This window comes from Coturnix japonica, chromosome 27 (genome assembly GCF_054131305.1).
Source record: "Coturnix japonica strain WE chromosome 27, WE-NBRP24, whole genome shotgun sequence".
Classification (NCBI taxonomy): domain Eukaryota; kingdom Metazoa; phylum Chordata; class Aves; order Galliformes; family Phasianidae; genus Coturnix; species Coturnix japonica.
Window position 1 is genome coordinate 7753559 of NC_140689.1, and position 19417 is coordinate 7772975.

At 41.4% G+C, this 19417-nt stretch overlaps 1 protein-coding gene across 4 annotated transcripts; it reads right to left on the bottom strand.

Annotated features, from left to right (window-relative positions):
• Positions 1–416: 416 nt before the first annotated feature.
• On the bottom strand, positions 417–17815 carry LOC146756484 (pre-mRNA cleavage complex 2 protein Pcf11-like). Of its 4 annotated transcripts, none has more exons than XM_085524482.1 (16): positions 17568–17815; positions 14256–14381; positions 11965–12153; positions 11363–11548; positions 9352–10460; positions 8891–9080; positions 8164–8803; positions 6295–7670; positions 5264–5351; positions 4464–4586; positions 3833–3935; positions 3352–3535; positions 2830–2952; positions 2239–2331; positions 1531–1566; positions 417–917 (listed from the first exon to the last, which is right to left on the bottom strand). In XM_085524482.1, exons 1-16 carry the CDS (start codon positions 17754–17756, stop codon positions 708–710), a joined length of 4965 nt encoding a protein of 1654 aa, XP_085380608.1. In that variant the 5' UTR covers positions 17757–17815; the 3' UTR covers positions 417–707. The 4 variants fall into 4 exon arrangements, with proteins under 4 accessions (XP_085380608.1, XP_085380607.1, XP_085380610.1 ...); XM_085524481.1 differs by having other exon boundaries at positions 3833–3938; XM_085524484.1 differs by having other exon boundaries at positions 417–833; positions 3833–3938; positions 17568–17814.
• Positions 17816–19417: the final 1602 nt, after the last annotated feature.

The window sequence follows — 19417 nt, forward strand, 5'->3', positions numbered from 1 at the left end:
TGTGTGACTAATGGGAAAATATATCATTGAAGATGTCTCAGCTACCAGGCATCCTGGTTTGTTAATGGTCTGTTGGCACTTGTGTTCACAACTGAGCAACTCTGGTTGCTTTGTTAAATTCTGGCATTTCTACCCAAAACGGTCTTATGGTTACTTGTTTTAACATCTGGATATGTAAAAGATTGTTCAAGTTAAGGTTAAGAAGAAATCTAGGATTTTATCTTGAGAAGTCCCAGCATTGCTTCCCTTGATCACCCGCTTATGAAATAACTGAAGGAAGTTGCTTGCTTTTACTTTTCTGAATGTGATTCAGCAACAGGTTTAAAACTGAGGTCTTTTTATTTCCATTTAAACTGAAAAAAGTACAGAAACGCTGTCTTTGTTTGATGGTGTGCATAAACATTACACTCCCCGTATATAGCAAAAATAGGTTTTATTTATAATTTACATTTCCACAAGTGAAAATTGTACATTTTTTACATATACAATTTCATTCCATTAAATTTTCACGCATCTACAGAATTTTCACACAATGACACCTGAAACAGTGCAGGCAATAAGAAATTTAAATACAAAAATGTATTTATTAACCAAACAGTCGCTGAGGCCCTGCCTCAATTTGAGTGCTTTTATTTCCTATAAAAAGTATCTGCTTTCCAGAATTAACACAGGAGCTCTTCTGTAAAAAAAAAAAATCAAACCTCATTCTAAACAGACTCATCTGGTTCTGTTTTAACATCTATAGAGGCAGGTGTGCTCTCTTCTGCACAGGCAGCAGGGGTGCCATCAGGTTCTTCTTTCACTTGAGGTGAGTCACAGGACTCATCCGTTTCCTGTTTAACAATGTTCAACATAATATGTAGGGGATTTTCTACAGGGGTATTGCTGGGAGAGGGTGTGCAATCAGATGATGATGTCTATAAAACAAACATTCACACAGCATTAACACATTGTTCAAACAACCATTTTTTTTACCTTCTTTTCCTTTCTGTCTCTTTCAAAGCGCAAACATGTGGGCAAGCAGAGCACTCAAAATCCAAACTTCCACTTATTACTTTCTACTTTATCTAATAATACAAAGTTACTATATCATAGCATTACTTTTCCATAATTACTATCAAACGGTATTATCCTCACAGTGATGAAATGCTTAATATGTTACTGTAAAATATTCCCAACTATTCCCCCCACTGTTAGCTCCCAAGTCATAACAAATTTAACATATACTAACACTCATTTTTTCCATTTCTTAAAATTCTTAAGATTACACATGTTAACAATAAAATCATAATGGCTTCACTTTAGTCTCACCTATATAACACGAAAGCTGTCATGGATACATCATAGCTAACTCTAACTATACATTACAAACTTGCCATTCCCAAGGCATTCCCTCTGATTCTTTGCCTAGGCACATGCAAGAGGAACTGATTCTGCAGACCTGCTCTATATAAAGACAGTGATCAAGCAAACAAACTGAAAGCAAAATAGTTTAAAAATATATATATATGAAAGTAAAGGTTTTCTTACGTTTTGGTAATCTTCATAGCAGGATGGATGGTAAATCTGCAAAATAATTGTTAACCATTTAAATACATTAGGGATACAGTAAAAGCACCAGTCATAAACAGAACAAATCCAAATCACACTATTCCTCCAGGACAACAATGTGTAGAACAAGTATGGTGTCAAATGTGACTGGGAAGATATCTGGTGTATGCTTAGTTAGGAAAAGCCATCATATAAAAACCTTGTTTAGCACAGGGAAATAACTGGACCAAAACCAACACCTACACTCACAGAACATTCACAGAACAGAATGGGTGGAAGGGACATCTGGAGCCAAGCTGCCCAGCACTACATCCTTTGGCTTTTGAAGGCCTCCAAAGAGAAACAGGCTCCACCACTGGGCTCTTTCCAGCACGGTCTCTCTTGTAATGAGGGGCCCAGAAGTGGACCCAGTAATCCAGGCAGACTCAACAATGCTAAGTAGAGAAGATCACCTTCATTTATCTTTTAGCAACATATTACGATGGAAGCCTATTGAGCCTGTACTAATGATCCCAGGACTTCAAGCATGTCCAAAGGTTGAGATATTTATACAACTAGAAGCAGGAAAACTAACAGGGGAGTCCTTCAGAAAAGATGGGTCACTGTGATCTATTTCTGTAATTCTTCTCTTACGCTTTTGTTTTGCTTTTTAATATAAATGAGTGCCACGTAACAAGACTGGATTACCTTCTCATGCATTCTGATAGCATTCTTTAGATGCCACTCTTCCTCTTCCTCATCCCAGTACTGCTCAAACTGCTCCCGGCAGATTTCACACCTCTGAAAGTTATTGAAGTAACATGATAGATACATGGTGTTATTAAAGCCATTACTGAACACCAACATCAAGAACTTGGCTAGTAACAGTCACAAATATATATACATTAAGATAACACGAAAACTACATTTTACCTCCACGCTTCCAAAATATCTTTAAGAAAATGTTAATAGAAATTATTTGAGTACAGTTGGTAGAATGAGCAACAACATTTGTCAATTGAAAAAGTTAAGTCTTTTCCCTTTAACAAGGAAGTCTCAGCAAGACACTCTGTAACAATCTAATGCTGTTTTACTGTCAATTAAGACAATCTGGTGCAGGGATTTAGTTTATTTCATGGCATCTTCCAAAACTCAACTCTGAGTTAGAGTGAGAACTGCACAAAGCATTAACACCCTTCACACTCCTCTGCAAAATAAACAGCGACCTCTGAGAACAAGGCACAAGACTTGAATCTACTTACAGACCATATGGGTTACAGCAGGAAAACTGGAACTCACCTCAACTGCTCCAGCTGGTCCAGCAGGCACACTCTGAAACTGCTTTTCTTTTGCAGCTTTTTCAAAGAACTGGCTTTTTGCACGCTCCTCTAGGTCAGCTATTTCTTCAAACTCAATCCAATCCTAAGGACAATAATTCAATCACAATCACAAACAGCCAGAAATCATTAAAAAATACGTTTGAAAAAAAAAAAAAAAGAAAAGAAAAATGGAATCCCTGAAGTAAGAGATATAATCAGCCTTAGTTTGTTAAACTGAAACAGTCTGCGAAAGGCCATTATACTTCAACTTCCATTTCATTCTTAGTCCAACCAAAGCAGTACGGATAACTCCAAGCTGCTTATTGTTCACCACATAACAGCCTTTTCTTTTGGCAAGTATTTCTGATATATCAAGTAGTTTTCATACATCACTGATCACCAAACTCCAATGGTAATACAACTTCAATCTCAATCCCACTCCATGTATGTGAAACACCAAACCCAGCCCTAATTAACAAGGCCCAGGTCCTGCATTGCTCACCGTTACGCTGTAGTACCACCTTCTGTGTGTAATTTTTCGGCGAACGTCTTTTTTCGAACGGTTCTGGCGATAGTGCCAATCTAAATGGTCTGCATAAACGTCTGTCTTTGAAGTAGTAAATCTCATTCCACACGAGCAGCACTGAATTCCAGTGTATAGTTGATTTATAACACTATCATAACGCCTAGAAAAACAAAAAGAAGTTAACATTTCTTTGGAAAGAAATTGGAAGTTTCTCAGTAAGTTGTTTCAAGTGACCTCAGGAGTAGAAGAAAAGCATGATTGTCCTATAAGGTTAAAGCATTTGACAGTCAAAGCATTCATGTAAGTACATTAAAAAGCATTCAAGTAAGCATGAACTACTCACAGTGAACACACTAGCATTGTTATATCACACCTACTCAATCGCCTTGGATTAACCGCCTAGATACCACCATGCCATTATTCCTAGTGCAGAGTAAGCTCATGCTGCAATACGCACTGACTGAGTTCTTCAACTTTAAAGTTCGTGAGGTCTGGGACATCGTGATCACCCTGGTCATCATCCTCCTCTTCAGCTGCTGGCTGTGCCGATGTTTCATTCGCTTCTTTAAAAGAAAGAATTTCATCAAAATTTCAGCTCATTTTCAGAACAAAATAAGGTGCACCTGGATATTATTTTTATTCAAATACTAATAAATATAACCTGACTACGTTAACCTGAATGTGTATAAGAGCTGAGTCAGTCTCATAGCTTTAAAAAGCGTACAAAAGACAGTATGCAACTCCAAATGGCAATTTAACATGACTCTACTTCATCTAAGCTTCTGGCACTAAAATTCAGTATTTAGAGAGAGACAAATATTTCAGAGACTGACAGGAATCTGATTAGAATCACTGACAAGTTATTGAGGTGGGGCACCAAAAAAAAAAAAAAAAGAAATGGAGGCTCTAAATAGCTTAAAAGATACATTTAGAAAGTTAATAATTCACTTTATCACACGCACCAAATGGTTTCCCACAAAGATCCATTTAAGAAAAAAGAATGCAATAGTTCACATAGTTCTTACATTTCACTTTACACTTTAGCTACGCGTAAACTGGAGAGTCAGAATGTAATGAAAGCTACATACGTGCTGAAGTGGAATCCGTTTTTGACAGTTTGAGGATTCCTGTCGACAACAGTTTAGCAAACAATTCGTTGACATCGAGCTGACCAACGTGGTTATCAGGATATGAATGTGGAACTGCTCCTCCTAGGAGAGGGGAAATAAGGTCACAACACTCAAGGAAACCAAAGGTTAGCATAAAAAAAAATAATCACCTCCATCAGCATTTCACAACACTCTTTTCCTTCTACCCCTTTTTACTTCCATTTTTTAACTTCAATCTACTCATCCACTTCAGTTTGCCTCATACGCAGCCTTTGCCTCATTTCTGCCCCTACAACTTCCTTCCTAATGTGTTTTGAAATGCCATCTACCTGTTTTCTACTGAAATTCCCATGGAAAACGTAGTATTTTCTTGTTCTGTGCTTAAAGATCTCATGAGAATCCATCTACTTGTATCATTTACAACTTGATACAAGACTTTTATTACTAACAATTAATATAGTGGGAATGTGTATTCAGCCTGGCCAATTGAGGTGCCCTTCTGCTATGTGAAAAGCAATCCAAAAATTGGTTTCAGTGGTTTTGTTTTGTTTTAAAGTGTAACTACATACCAAAACCACGCAGTTAAAGCACTCACTGCTTGAGAGAAACCCCTGGAGAGATGACAGTACTCCTGAAACCCCACCTACTGCCATCTCACAGAGAAGGATGCCCTTTAGTGTACAAGGACCCACGGCACCATCACCGTACAGCACTAATTTTTGTTGTCATGAACAGAGAACAGTCCAAAGGACACAGAAGGAAGTTAACTATTACAGTACCTGCAGGGTTCTGAACAAAGCTTCCAGGATTTGGTAGATACTGTTGACCTTGGCCATAAGGTCCTGTCTGAGCAGACATGTGCGAAACCTGTAAAATTAAGCATTTATGCAATCTTGGCAAGGCAATTTGTTTTTAATTATTCCATCATTAACCTCTACACACTTCTCAGTACAAACTTTTCTTCTACTTGCGCATCCTTCAAGCACATTTTCCACTTAAAGTATTTCAAAGCAATCCTTTTCACCAAAAAAAAAGGGCTAATAACAAAAGAAACTGTTAAACGTTCACCAAGATCACAATGAGGTTTTATCTAATAACTGAGATAGTACCCATGACATGAAATGCATCCTGAAAGATGGATTTTCAGCAAGCCAGCTGCAAGAAACTTCAGAAAGAAAATAAATTTTTACAGCACGCTTGTAGTATGTCCCCTACAACCTCCAATCTACTGGGAGAACAGACATTGTTTTCACTGATTTACAATTACTTTCTCCTTTAGAAGAGAGCGCTTCCAAGAAGCAACAGCAAGGACAACTGACACCATAAAGCCTGCCAGTGCCATGATCATTCTTCAGAAGCTATAGCTTAAAAGTCTGCATCTTTCTCAGCTGCTCCCAAGTTATGGTTGTCTCCAAAAAGACTGCAATTATTTTGGTTCTTTTTAATTCTAAACCTCTCAGAAAAAGTAATTACATATATTCGCTTCAATAATCTGTCATGATTTGTAGGTAACATGCTTTGTGTAAGAGAAAACATCGCATTCTTCCTATTACTTAATTCATTTTCAAATAAAAGATACTGATGTCAGTGCAATATCCTCAGCTATAAAATGGTTGCAAAGAACTGGCTTTTAATTTCTAAAAACAAAGACTTAACAAATAGCAATGCCTGCCCCTTTTTCCTTGAATCATCCAGATACTACTTAAGGGTATTTTTAGTCTGCAAAAAAAATGCTTTTAGAGGAAAAACTGCTAATTTTCTACACAAGAATACTCCTCAAAGTAAATTATTTACTAGAATCAGTTATTACCTGATGACCTCCCATTGACATAATATTGAAGTTTCCGTATTGTGAACCTTGAAGTTTGTCGTCAAAGTAATGTCCGGATGCTCTCAATGCAAAATTCTGTGCTCCTGGGCCAGCTGGCCCACTGAAATTTGGTCCTAGTGAACTGTCAAACATTTCAGGCCTTTGGAACTGCATTCCATGAGCTGGTCCGCTGTAGCCCTGTCCGGGATGGTCAACAAACGGACCACTTTGTCCATATGGTGACATCTCTAATCGTGAGGCAGGATGGCTAGCTATATTTTCAAAACGTGAACCATGAAGGCCAAGGGGCAGGTCAAATCTTGAGGCAGGCTGGTGAGGGCCATCAAATCTTTGAGGTATGGCTGCATCAAATCGTGGCTGTGCGGGCTGGCCAGGAGCCCTTTCAAATCTTGGGCCGGGCTGTCCATGAATTCCATAAAATCTTTGCAAAAGAGACAGTTGTCCAGGTTGACCATCAAAGCCAGCATGACAGCCATCAAATCTCGGACCGGTCCGTCCCATAGGACCATCAAATCTAAGTCCACCAACGCCCTGGTGCACTGGTCCATCAATCAACCTGGGCCCTACACCTGGCTGCCCATGTGGCCCCTCAAATCTGAGGCCGCTTCCAGGTTGACCATGGGGCCCCAATGGCTGTAAATGCGGACCCTCAAACCTAAGACCACCTTGACCATGAGGCCCCAAGGGATGACCATGTGGTCCTCCCTCAAACCTGAGACCACCTCCTGGCTGACCTCGAGGCCCCAGAGGTTGACCATGAGGTCCCTCAAACCTGAGACCACCTGAAGGATGACCACGGGGTCCCTCAAACCTGAGACCAACTCCAGGTCTTTTGAATCTAGGACCACCAACAGGCTGGCCTGCAGGCCCCTCAAACCGCAATGGTCCAAGAGGTCCCTCAAGCCTCAAAGGACCTCCCCCACCAACCTGTCCGTGAGGTCCTTCAAACCTGAGAGCCCCTGCCAGCTGCCCTGGTGGCCCATCAAATCTTAGGGATCCAGCTCCCCCTGCTCCTGCCAGGGGCCCATCAAACTGAGAAGCACCTGCCCCCACCAAAGGGCCCTCAAATCTCAGAGCAGCTTGTCCAGTCGGTCCATCAATTCTAGAACTTGAACCAGCAGTAGGGCTATCGATAAAAGGACTTCCTTGTCCATCTGCCCCAACTCTTGCAGCAGATGGTCTAGATGAGCCATCAAATAAAGGTCTGTCTTCCATTAGTGCACTTATTCTCGGCTTTGCTTCTATGCCTCCAAATCTTGACCCTGGACTGTCAGGAAATGGTTCTTTATCTGGATCTTCGTATCTAGCTCTTTTGAAACGTTCATTGAATGGTGATCTTGGTTCATCTCGAACACCTGAAAGAGGAGAAAATAAAAGATAAGGCACTGTACAGAGAAGGACCTAGGTGTCCTGGTGGACAAAAGGTTGACCATGTATCAACAGTAGGCCCTTGTGGCCAACGAGACCAATGATAAACCTAGAGTGCGTTAAAAAGAGCACGGCCAGCAGGTCAAGGGAATAATAGATGAGGTCAGGCTCTTTTCAGCAGTGCTCAGCGACAAGATAAGGTGCAATGGGAACCAAACTGTAACATAGAAAGTTCCATAAAAACATAAAGAAAAAAGACAAAACACTTTACTCTGAGGGTTAAAGAGCACTGGAACGAACTGCCCAGAAAGGTTTTCCTTCTCCAGAGATAATCATAATCTGCCCAGACACTTTCCTACTCTAAGGTACTTGCTTTAGCACTGGGGCGTTGGACTATGTATCTCCTACAACTCAACAATAACTACTTGCAAAAAGATTGCAAATTATTTGACATCTGTAAAATAAGGCAAAAATGCATACCAGATTTCCCAAGCAGCTGTCTTTCTTCACGGTTATCAAACCTACAGACTGCATCACCATCGATCTTCTGGAACTCTGTTGTACCTTTTCCCTGCTGTCTGAGAGCATCTCTGAATTCATCTGATTCTCCCCAGTTGTCGTAAGGGTCGAAGTTTTTTGAACCTCTTCCTCCTTTAGTAGCATTTTGTTCCTCAAGCCTTTGTCGACCCTCCAGAGGTGAAAGGTTATCAGCAAAGGGTCTGCTGGTGCCACTTACAGGAGAGTGCCGTCTTGATCTTTCTCCAAAGGGTTCTTTTCTTTCAAACTGCACTCCACACTTTGCTTTCGCTTGCTCACAGTCCACAGAGAGCAATGCATCAGGTACATGATAATCCAAAATATCATCAGGATCCAAGAGATCAAGTCTTGACAATGAATGCTGAACTTGTGTCCTCTTCAGTTTAGTTTTATGCTCATAGTATGTTAACTCCGCATCCGACAGAAGAGGCTTCCTTTTCAAAGAGCCTTTTTCATCTGTAGGGCTATCCCACACATTACATCTGTGCTTTCCTTCCTGGTACTGGAACAGCTGTCGAATCTGATGAGCTACCACAAGGAACTCGTCTTGTGTTATTTCACCAGATGCTAAGCGGTCATTGGCCTGTAACATAAAGTTTGGATTTCTAAGAAGAAAAGCAAAGCACAACTATATCCAAGACACCTCTACAAATCAATCAATCAGTATTACCTTTTTAAGTAATTCTCTCTTGCTTGCAGACGTCAGTTCTTTGGGAATTTGCAAATTGGCATCCACACTTAACCGGTGTTGCTGTTTCGGTGCTCGGGGTGACAGAATTCCTTTAGCAGCAGGCCAGTTTTCTCGGTGTTGTTGGTGAGGGGATTTACCAACTGCTTGGTGTTCTTCAGTCTGCTGAGAGCTGTGAATAGGAACACGTTTAAAACACAAGTTAGTTATTTATTCAGGATGTATTACATCTCTATCAGAACCGATCATGGTAAAACATCACTATCGATTTAGAAAGTATGCATAATTGCCATTTTTTACTACAAGCAAATTATGAATCTCAATCAAGAACTTCTGTCAGCATGGGCTGTCTGAATGTTTCCTCCCAAACCTAACTGTACTTCAGCCAAGAGCAGAATTTCCACTTACTTCAGAGAGAATTTGTTCGAAATATGGTAACTTACTTTTTATTTTCCTCCCAACCAGGTTTCCACCTCTTGCCTGCTTTGGATCCCTGCCAATTCTCTGCATTCTCCTTTGGATCAGGAGAACCTTTTGTAGAATGCTGGCTTGCTGTTTCTTGGGGCCTGTCTTCTTGGCTTTTTTTCACCCTCCTTGGATCTTGCACCTCTTGTTTAACATTTCGCTTATTAGAATTTCTTTCATCTCTTGCCCCTTGTGAGGCTTCTTCAGCATGAGACTGTTTAGCGCCAATCAGGCATATCTTTCCAATTTTAGGAGTTGAAGAAGTGGGAGATAAACTCCTGAGTCTTCTTTTGGGTGGTCTCCTCTCTCTTCGTTTTGGAGAATGTGTAGATGGTGACCGTGACTTAGGAGAACGGGATCGTGACCGTTTTCTATTACTGGATCTCCCTTGTTTTCCACCCTGTTTTTCTGATTCTTCTGTAGTCACGTCTTGTTTCTGGACAACACCATTAATTGTTTTATTCCTGCTGCCTACTGGTCTATGCTCAGATGTCTTATGCTCATCTTTTTCTTTTTTCTCTGTATTTCTCCTCTTTTCTTTCACCTCATCCCCTTTGCTCTCTGGCTTTTCTTGAAGATGTTTTTTCAGTCTTGGATCCCGTTTACTCATTTCAGATACTTTTGTGCTTTCAGATTCTTGGGTTTTAGTATCTTTAGTATTGGGAAGCTTGTTTTTCAAAGGAGATGGAGATTTAGACTTTGTTTCCAACTGATCAGGTTCTTTCTTTTGTGGTTTTTCACCTGCTTTCATTTTCTCTGGCTTTGTTGAGCTTTGTTTTTCAGACTGGGATGTTTTGCTCGCCTTGGTATCAGACTGACCAGATGCGCTTGGTGGAAATTCTTTCCTATGGGACTGATCTTTAGCATGAGAAGAATGTTGTGACATTCTATTAAGTCGAGGATCTCTATTTACTATTTTGACATCGTGAAGTGGAGGACTTGAGGATGGTTTGATCTTCTCAGACTGTAACGAAGCCTGAGTAGGCGTCTTAACGGCCACGTGAGGTGTCTGGGACACATGTGGCTTGGAAGGCGCTGGAACTGAAGGTATAGAAGATGATCCTTGCTGAACACTAAGAGAAACAGCCTGAAATAAGGTGACAAGAAAAAAAAAAACCTAGCATTAATCTGTGTGATACAACACCTGCACAGAGATGATCGTGTTCTGTTTTGAAAAGAAAGATGAAAATAGAAATGTTTTGAAGTAGTTATCAGACTAATCCATTTAACTGAAAATGACCCATTCATTCCTCATCGCAGCAATTAAAATAACATAGTACCAACACAAAAGGCGAAGATCAAGTACAAAGTCAATACTACAAGGTCAACGCAGCAAAAAAATCAACAAAAGCACACCTCAATACAGCTTTAGTTTTTCTATACATTCCTCATTTCCAAGACAACTAAACGGCCAAGCATGTTTATATATTTTCATTTCTACACTTCTACGATATTTCACTTTAGTATCATCAACTTTCAACACAAGATGACTTTCAATTATGAATGTAAAAACAAAACAGGTTTAACTGCCACCGCCTTCAGATTGTGACAGCCACCACCCTCAATGTCACCCTCAGATTGTGACATCAAACCAACCTGACGTAATGAAGACAGAAACTGCCTTGACATTTCCAACAATCAGGATTCCCCGTTCCTTATGGAAATACTCAATTTTCTAAGCGCAAATGTATTCAAAAAAAGCCTTGTTTATGGTGAGCCACAAAAAGAGGTGGAAGACACATCACAGGCAGACATAATTTTCAAGATGAGAACAAAAGACCACAAACCTTTTTTAACCTGTTCTGAATGTAATCCTTAAGATTTTTATGTAACAATTACTGGTCTAGAGGACCAGATCAACTTGCACTACTCTAGTCCTAAAACAGCTCCTCTTGTCTAAACTTAACTGCAGTTACCAGTATAGACGCTAAGGTACGACCAAACAAAGTGAGACCGAACTATGGACCATTCACCAACTATCCTACTCACCAACTGTGCTTTAGTCTGTTCCAACTCCAGCATTTTTTGCTGAAGTTCTAACAACTGTTTTTGCTTCGCAAGCAATTGCTGCCTTATCAGTTGCTCCTGTGTCAAATTCTTTTGTATTTCTGGAACAGCTGGAGGAGTAGAGGCACCAGAAGTGACAGCAGAGGTAGATGCAGTAGATTCCTCTGGCTAAAAATAGAACATAAGGTTACATTCAACATCTTAATGGATCCAGCTAACTCCATCTCTCTTAACTGCTAGTGTGATACAAAACTGGGACTTAGCTTGCACAAGTTAATGACTGCATTTTTTATGCAAAATACAAACAAAACAATTTCTGCTCCTCTAGGAATTGCCTACTGTCATAGGATTAACTGTGCCACCATGACAGAATATGGCATTTAACATAAATGTTTGGAAATCTAGAATTCAAGTTATAAATACTTTCAATAAGCCCCTTAAATACTGAGTCCATAAATTCCTCTTGCCTGTCTCCAGAGATCAGATGCTTTATTCTTATCACACTACGTTTGTCAAAAGCAGCATACAAACAACAAAAACAACACGTACTGCCATCTGTTCATACAGTAGGTATAGAGACTTACCGATTTATTTAAAAACTTAGGATTCACATGGATGCTAGAAGTATTCACATTTGGGGGCAGAGGTTTAATTGGCCAAGCAGGATCTAATGAGTTGACTCTGACGTCAAGTGCATACAGTTTCTTCAAAGGAAAAATATCGTCCCATGTGGAGCGTAATTTAAATAAACTTTTCCTAGTATTTGCATCCACCTAAAACAATAAAACAATTCTATGGCTTGTTAAGTTAATATAAAACAACCTATACTTTTCTGTAGAACTTAAGATCTCATATGCTTTATATTCTTACCAAAGTTATCATTTTAACACAACGAACTGGCTACAAAGAACTTGTAAGTGGTGTAGATTGATACATCTACACCAACAGAATCGGTAACAGAAGTTCAAATGCGGACATGTGAAGGTTTAATTGTTCGTTCTCTGAGAACGTTCGTTCTCTGAGAATTTTCTTTCAGCTTTTCCATTACCAAAATTCTCATTTTACTTGGCCAATTTCTGTCAAAAAAAATACAGCGACAAAAATATCCAAAGAAAATGCCTCTGAAACAATACAGTAACTCAAATGTTCGTGCTGAGCGGCACACAGCAACAACAACCAAATCAGAGAACAACAAACTTTCTGAACAGAGAAAGTGTTTTGTTGAGCTGTTTAATCACTGAAGGTTTTTTTCCCCCTAATAAATCCAACAAAAGGTGTATGAGTCAAAACGAACTCAAGTACATTTCCGTTCAACTGCAAAATCAGACCCATAAATCAAGCACTAATAGTGCTACAACCCATTTTCTCTTTGCAATCAGATGTAGCAATTAAGCTCAAAACTCACATTAAAGAAAAAATTCAATTAATCTCATAACTCAAGTAGTTAATTTAAACAAATGGAAAACATCTGCTGACAAAACACATGCTGCTGCTAGCTCAACCATTACACATTGACCCTTTTTTTTTGGCTTTTCAACCTTTTTCGGGCTACAGTTTTATTTTAGGTGTCACATTAAGACACGTTGTCCAGAAAGTTCAGAAGTTCTTTGAAAAAGAGGGCAGGAACTTCAATAAAAGTAACTCATACTTAGCTAATATGGGTGGGAGGTGCCTCTACACAACTTTCAGTGTGAGGGTATCAAGTTCACTGCTGCCATGACTGAGCCAGTTTCTGACATCGCTAAGTGTTTAAAGATACCTTCAGTGATCATTTACTGATAAAACAGAATCTCTAGCAATGTCAGGGTGAGAATTTCATCTTGCGATATCATGAGTTATCTAAAGTGACTGACACTTTACATATTTAATATCAATTTAATAGTTCTAGTTAGCTTATTGGACAGTTAACTACAAAACTCAGCAAATGAATTACCCAGAGCTTCAGCTGCAAGTTTAAATGCAACTATGTGAAAGAACACAAACCAATATTGGAAAAATAAGTAAATGCCTGCCTATCTACTCTATACAAAGGAGTTCAATATCTCTGAGCTCACTATTACAATCTACCCCTTATTTAGTCACTCATTGTACACCTGAAAAACAGATATAAAACATTCTGGGATCACAGATCCTCGCTGCTATGCAATAACAAATACACCAAAGCTCCACTTATCTCATTCAGATGCAGTGCCACTTTGTTATGTTAGGGCATACAGGAAACCACAGAAATTAACCATTAATTCAACTTAAACCCACTCAAGTCCAGTCTTTCAAAAGCCGGACTTGGATTTGCCATTCTCATTGAGGAATAAGCACAATTACTTCACTGGGTTTAAAGACTTAGGAAAAAAAAAAAAAAAGTGAATACATTTGGCAGCAATTTTCAACACTGAATGAAATTAAAATGGGTATCTTTAACGTAACAAAGCAATAATATACTCTCACAACCTCCCCCCCTCGCCCATCATGTTTTTTAATCACAGACCACTTGAAGAATATCAGCTGCTAGTGGTATTTGTTGCAATTTAAGCACCCATTTTTCACACCAAAAATTAAGTGAATCAGACAAATCTAACTCAGAGAGCTCAGAAAACCTCTAAGAAACTGATTCTCAATATATTCCTGACACAAAGACTAACTACTTCCTTAAAAAATAAATCAGCAATTCATAATTAACTGTTCTACTAACTTAACTTACAGGCTTGACAACAGCAGGAATGCCCTTCCACATTATAGATACAGTATTTGCCATTCATAAAAAGCAATTAGTTCTTCTGGTTCGGTACCCAAGAAAACCCAAAGCTGAGAGCATGTATTTATTTTACCAGGAACAACTTTGCTTAAATACAGAACTTTTCTGAAAGTGTATATATACCTTTTCAAATACACAAATAAATGTTGCAACTAGGTTTTTAGTAAATGCAGTAAGATACTCTCTTCCAACTTTCTTGACAATTGAATCCATAAGGTACATAACAGGAAGCTTCTCTGACGCAGGAGCCTGGAGTAATAAGAAGAAACTGAGAAGTTTAGTACAACAAAGACATACGTTAAACTATATATAAAGGGATTACCAATCCCAGAAATACAGACCTCTCTTTTGGGTTGCCACTATCCACACCAAGGGATTTGCTTGGGATTTTGGTTTTGGTTTATACAAAAACTTAAAAACTTAAATCTGGAAAATCAATACTCAGTTCAAAGTATAATGCGGTGGGTCTACCACAGAGAAAAGGAACAACTTGGGTTAATCCTGTTTGTCTCAAAGCTTTGGGGTGAAAAAAGGGGAAAAAAAAAAGAAAAAAGAAGCCCACAAGACAGTATTACTGCTAGTGTACTGAGTGCAGCCTTTCAAAACCCACTGGAGAAAGTAACTTGAAATGAGCAGGAAGCCATCGCTAGCACTTCAAGGAACTTCTAAAAAATATTTTATCACTTGGACCTCCCGAATGCTGCTTTTCTCCATCTCACGGAACACAAATCAGACTTCCTGCGAACAGCCCGAGTTAGAGAACTTCGGTAGTAGCAGATTATACGTTGAACATCACAGTCCTTTCACAAGCCACACGCAGAAAAGGTCACAACTATATCACTGTAATCCAAGGGAACGGAGCAAGCAGTCCCAGTCTCTGTTGGCACTTCATGTGTTTGGGAGTAGTTAGAAGTAATCACACAGAAATTAAGGAAGCCTACTTCAAAATGTGACAGCATTAGTTTAGCAGTGCCCTCCTTCCAACATCAGCTACTCAGGTGGCACAGTCTAAGAACCGTGACTTCAAAAGAGTTGGGTTATTTAAGTCTTCATTTTTTGGTAATGTTTATTATGTTCGCTAGCCCACGTTCCAATAACCACACAAATGGAATCCCAGATTTGAACCTCTTGTTTTCAGGTGATCTAGACAGTACCCCCTAAGCAAAGAAAGAGACCCACACAGAGCTAAACCAACAGCAGGGAGGCTCCGCATACCACCAGAACACACAGAATGCTAACGCTGAGCTCATCACCACAGAATTCCCACTCTTCTTTCAAATAACGTATGAAAGCTATTGTTGGAAATGTGCGGCTTTGGTTTTTTTTTAATTAGTTTCCTAAAAAAAACTTAAAAAAAAAAACCAACTGAAAATCAAACCATAATCAAACCCCGAGTCACAAACTTGCAAAGAAAAAAAAGACTTTAAAAACCAACTTTGTACACAAAATGGGTCTCAGAAACAAACTCTGCACTATACAATGGTAAATAAAAAGACAAATACATATTTCACACTTTTTATTTACATATTTTTTTATCATAGCAGTCACGCATCTCAGAGCCATTAATTCAGTCGTAAAGCAGAGCACTCCAGTTTTACACTAAACAAAACTGCCTCCAGGCAACACTTTTTAAAAGTGGCTTACGCAAAGGAGAGCACTTTCCCCCAAAAAAAACAAGTAAGAAAACTTGCCTTGAATAAACCACAGTCACAAATAGTAACTAAGGCAAAACTAACCATTGATACAAGATTAAAGACAGCTTTCAAAAGAAGGAGGAAAAAAAAATTAAAAACACACTTCAGGGCAGGCTCTAAAACACCCAGAAATGAAGAAATTTGACAGCATTGATATTTATCACATGTTATATACATCCACCACTGCCCTTTAGGAGATATAATGGTGAGATCTATTCGATTATGACGTCACCTCCCCAAGGAATGGCAAAGCTTGGCCACTGGTAGCATTTAAAACTAGACTGGAAGAGGTCTGTGGAACGCTAAAGAGCCATCCTGCATTGGTAGAAAGACAGATTAAATAATGTAAGAGATCTTTCCCTCCCCAGCATTAAGACAATACAATTCTCACCATTATAAACAGTGATTTAAAGCCAAAGGGGGGAAAAAAAGGCCTATATTAGAGGGAGCCTGGTATTAGAGGGAGCAAGGGAGACAATGGGGAAGGGGTGACTGGCAAGAACACACAGTGGATTGAAGAAATAACCCTTTTCTTACAGAAAGCTGCAATAGAAAGGTACAGTAACCCCCCACCCCGCCCCCATCCGTGTTCTGAGGCTGACTGATGTCAGCAACTGCCTGGGTTGGGCTCAGAGGGAGCCTCCTCTTTCCCTTCCTTTTCTATCACGTGCCTTTCAGACGCCATGTTAGGATCCTACAGGCTTTTCTACACAGTCGGGGAGAATTTCTTCTTCCCATCCTCACCAAATCAAACTCGCTAACCAAGACACGTGAAGATAACACAGCACTTGCTTTACTTAGGGCAAACAGCCACCTGCAAGCCAAATGGGTTACCCCAAGCCCACATCGCTTTCTCTAAGCAGAAAACACAAGAATCACCCGACCAGCAACACACACACTTCCCTACTAAGAGCAGATGATCGCCTTTCACCTCAAAACTTCCCTGCAAGATCAGTCCCCCACCCTTACTCCTCCAGTTAATATCTCACTGGGAAAATAACCTTATCTTTCAAACTACAAACAATACTTTAAAATAAATCATTATAATTAGCCTTTCTAAAGCAGATGATTTCTGTGCTATAAACTCAACCTTATTTATATTCCTTCACGCTACCTGGATATAAATTGGGGGGGGGGAAACAACAAACCTGCACAAGGTCAGGCTCTCGCTAACGAGACTTATAAAATCGTTATCTACGTTAGAAATTGCTAAATTCAACGGTTTCGACACCAGTTTAAAGGGGAAAACTCAGTTCCAAGGGCGAGGCTCTGCCCAGTCACGGCCGGGCCGCCATGTTGCATCTGTTACCGAACCCAAGGGACCCCAACCCGTCCGGGTGCCCTCGGGTCCCCTGTTCCCTACGGGGTGTGGGAATAAGGGGCAGCCCTCAGCCTGGCCAGGAAGGGAGGGGTAAAAGGCCGCTTAGGGGAGGGCCATGCTCCCTGCCGAGCCACGCTGTCCTCCGCTTGCTCCCAACGACGACCCTCGGGCCTGCTGCCCCCACACCCCCTCCCTCAGCTCTCCCTGCTCCCCCCATTGCCATCTCTGACCCTGGGAGCACCTCACTCGAGGCCCCGAGCCCTGCTCCCCTTCCCTCCCCCTCCCAGCCTCGGCCCCGCTGCCTCCCTCTCTCGGGCCCTCCTTCTCTCCCTGCCTCCTCCGTCCCTCAGCCCTTTCTCCTGACACCGGCCAGTCCCCCCAGCAGTATAGGTAGGAGTAGTAGGCGGTTGAATATAAAACCTTGGCGATTTGCGCCTCAATCAGGGAGACGATGTCCTTGGCGAAGGGCACGTTCTCCTTGGCCAGGATGGTCAGCATGTTGATGTGAGGTTTGCTGTTGAACGTCAGGTCCTCCAACAATGACTGGTAATCGCGGCACGTGTCCTCCCGGGCCTCGCTGCTACCAGCGCTGCTCTCCGGGGCCGACATGTTCCTCCGACCGGGGCCCGCACCAGGACCCGACCCACCGACCGACGGCCCCCTCTCCGCGATTCCCCTGCCGCCTCCGCCGCCAAGCGACGCTTCCCCCCCTCTGCTGCTGCTGGGCTCCTCTACCGCATCCTCCGAGCTGCGGCTCCGCTGCTTAATGACGCTGCTAGTGCCGTCCAGATCGCCGATGCGCTTCCGACCACCGCCAGCTCAAGTCTCAACGCTCACAAAATGGCGGCGGCGGCTACGGCTCGTGAACCGCTTCCTCCAACCGTTGCGTCATGTGAAATTGGGCTGAGGGAAAAAAGGGGCCGGCAGCTTGGAATGCCCCTTTTGTTCGCTCAGCGCGTCCCCATTGGGTGACGCTCAACCGCTCCGCATGCGATTGGCTCGACCTGAAGAACGTGAATGTGATTCGCTGGACCATCTCAATCTACAGATGATTGGTTGCTATGGCCAAAAACCCGCCCTCACCTCTGCGTTCAGACTTACGATTGGTTGTTTTTCCCCACTCCCCTCCTCTAACTCCCCGGGCCAATCCCTCCCGCCTTCCCCTTCAGCCCTCAGTTCTGATTGGTGCTCCGCTGCGATCCCGCCTTTCCTCCTCACCCTCCACAGAGTCACACAGAATCAGTCACAGAATGACCCGGGTTGGAAGGGACCTCAAGGATCATGTAGTGCCAACCCCCTGCCTAGCAGGGCCACCAAACATAAACCTTTACTAGATCAAACATACACATTTACTAGATCAAACATAGATCTTTACTAGAACAGGTTCGCTATTGGCCAGCCGTTGTTGTGGTAACGCGGCTTTCCGTAGTCGTAGTAACAAAGCCTGCTCATGATATTCTCCCAAAGATAATAATAAAGCTTGTGGAAATAAACTCAGTGGCGAAGTGTTTTCTCCACAGCCCTTCCAAAATGCTGCTCCTTTATGAGGAAACAAAACTGAACTTGATGCCTCTATGAGACAGGCAGGGCAGCCAGGCCTGATAGGTAGATAGAAATACTATCATAGAATCACCAAGGTTGGAAAAGACCTAAAGCATCATCCAGTCCATCCACCTACCACCAGTATTTGCCCACTAAACCGTGGTAAGAAGCCATTCAAGAATTAAGTACTTTCCCAAACATCTAAGGTTGCAGATACTACCAGAGTAAAACACCGTAGGTTTTCAAACATCAGTTTAATTACATGTAGATTACCTCACTGTACTGTAGGTTTTCGAACATCAGTTTAATTACATGTAGATCACCTCACTGTACATGAGCTCAAGTCCTTTGTTCTCCAGCCCAGATTCACTTAAGGAAGCAGACGGTGTTTCTCTGTGGTTCACAGAATCACAGAATTATCAAGGCTGGAAAAGACCTGGAAGATCATCCAGTCCAACCATCACCGATACTTCCTGGCTAAATCATATTCCTCAACACCACATCCAAGCGTTTCTTGAACACTCCCATGGTCGGTGACTCCACCACCTCCCTGGGCAGTGCATTCCAATGCCTGACTACCCTTTCCGAGTAGTAAAATTTCCTCCCAAAGGAGGAAGTACTGTTTTCCCCAAAGGGGAAAAGGAGCCCTGCAAGGGGAAAAGGAGCCCTGCAAGGGGAAAAGAGCAAGGAAAAGCAGCCCTGAAAGAGAAAAGCATTACAGAATTGGA

Excerpts from the sequence above, each read along its gene's own strand:
- LOC146756484 (XM_085524481.1), bottom strand. The coding sequence starts at position 17,756 with ATGTCGGCCCCGGAGAGCAGCGCTGGTAGCAGCGAGGCCCGGGAGGAC. Across the intron at positions 14,382-17,567 it reads TTGAGGCGCAAATCGCCAAG|GCTCCTGCGTCAGAGAAGCT; the intron begins GTTTTATATTCA and ends TTATTACTCCAG. Across the intron at positions 7,671-8,163 it reads ACAGCTGCTTGGGAAATCTG|GTGTTCGAGATGAACCAAGA; the intron begins GTATGCATTTTT and ends CTCCTCTTTCAG.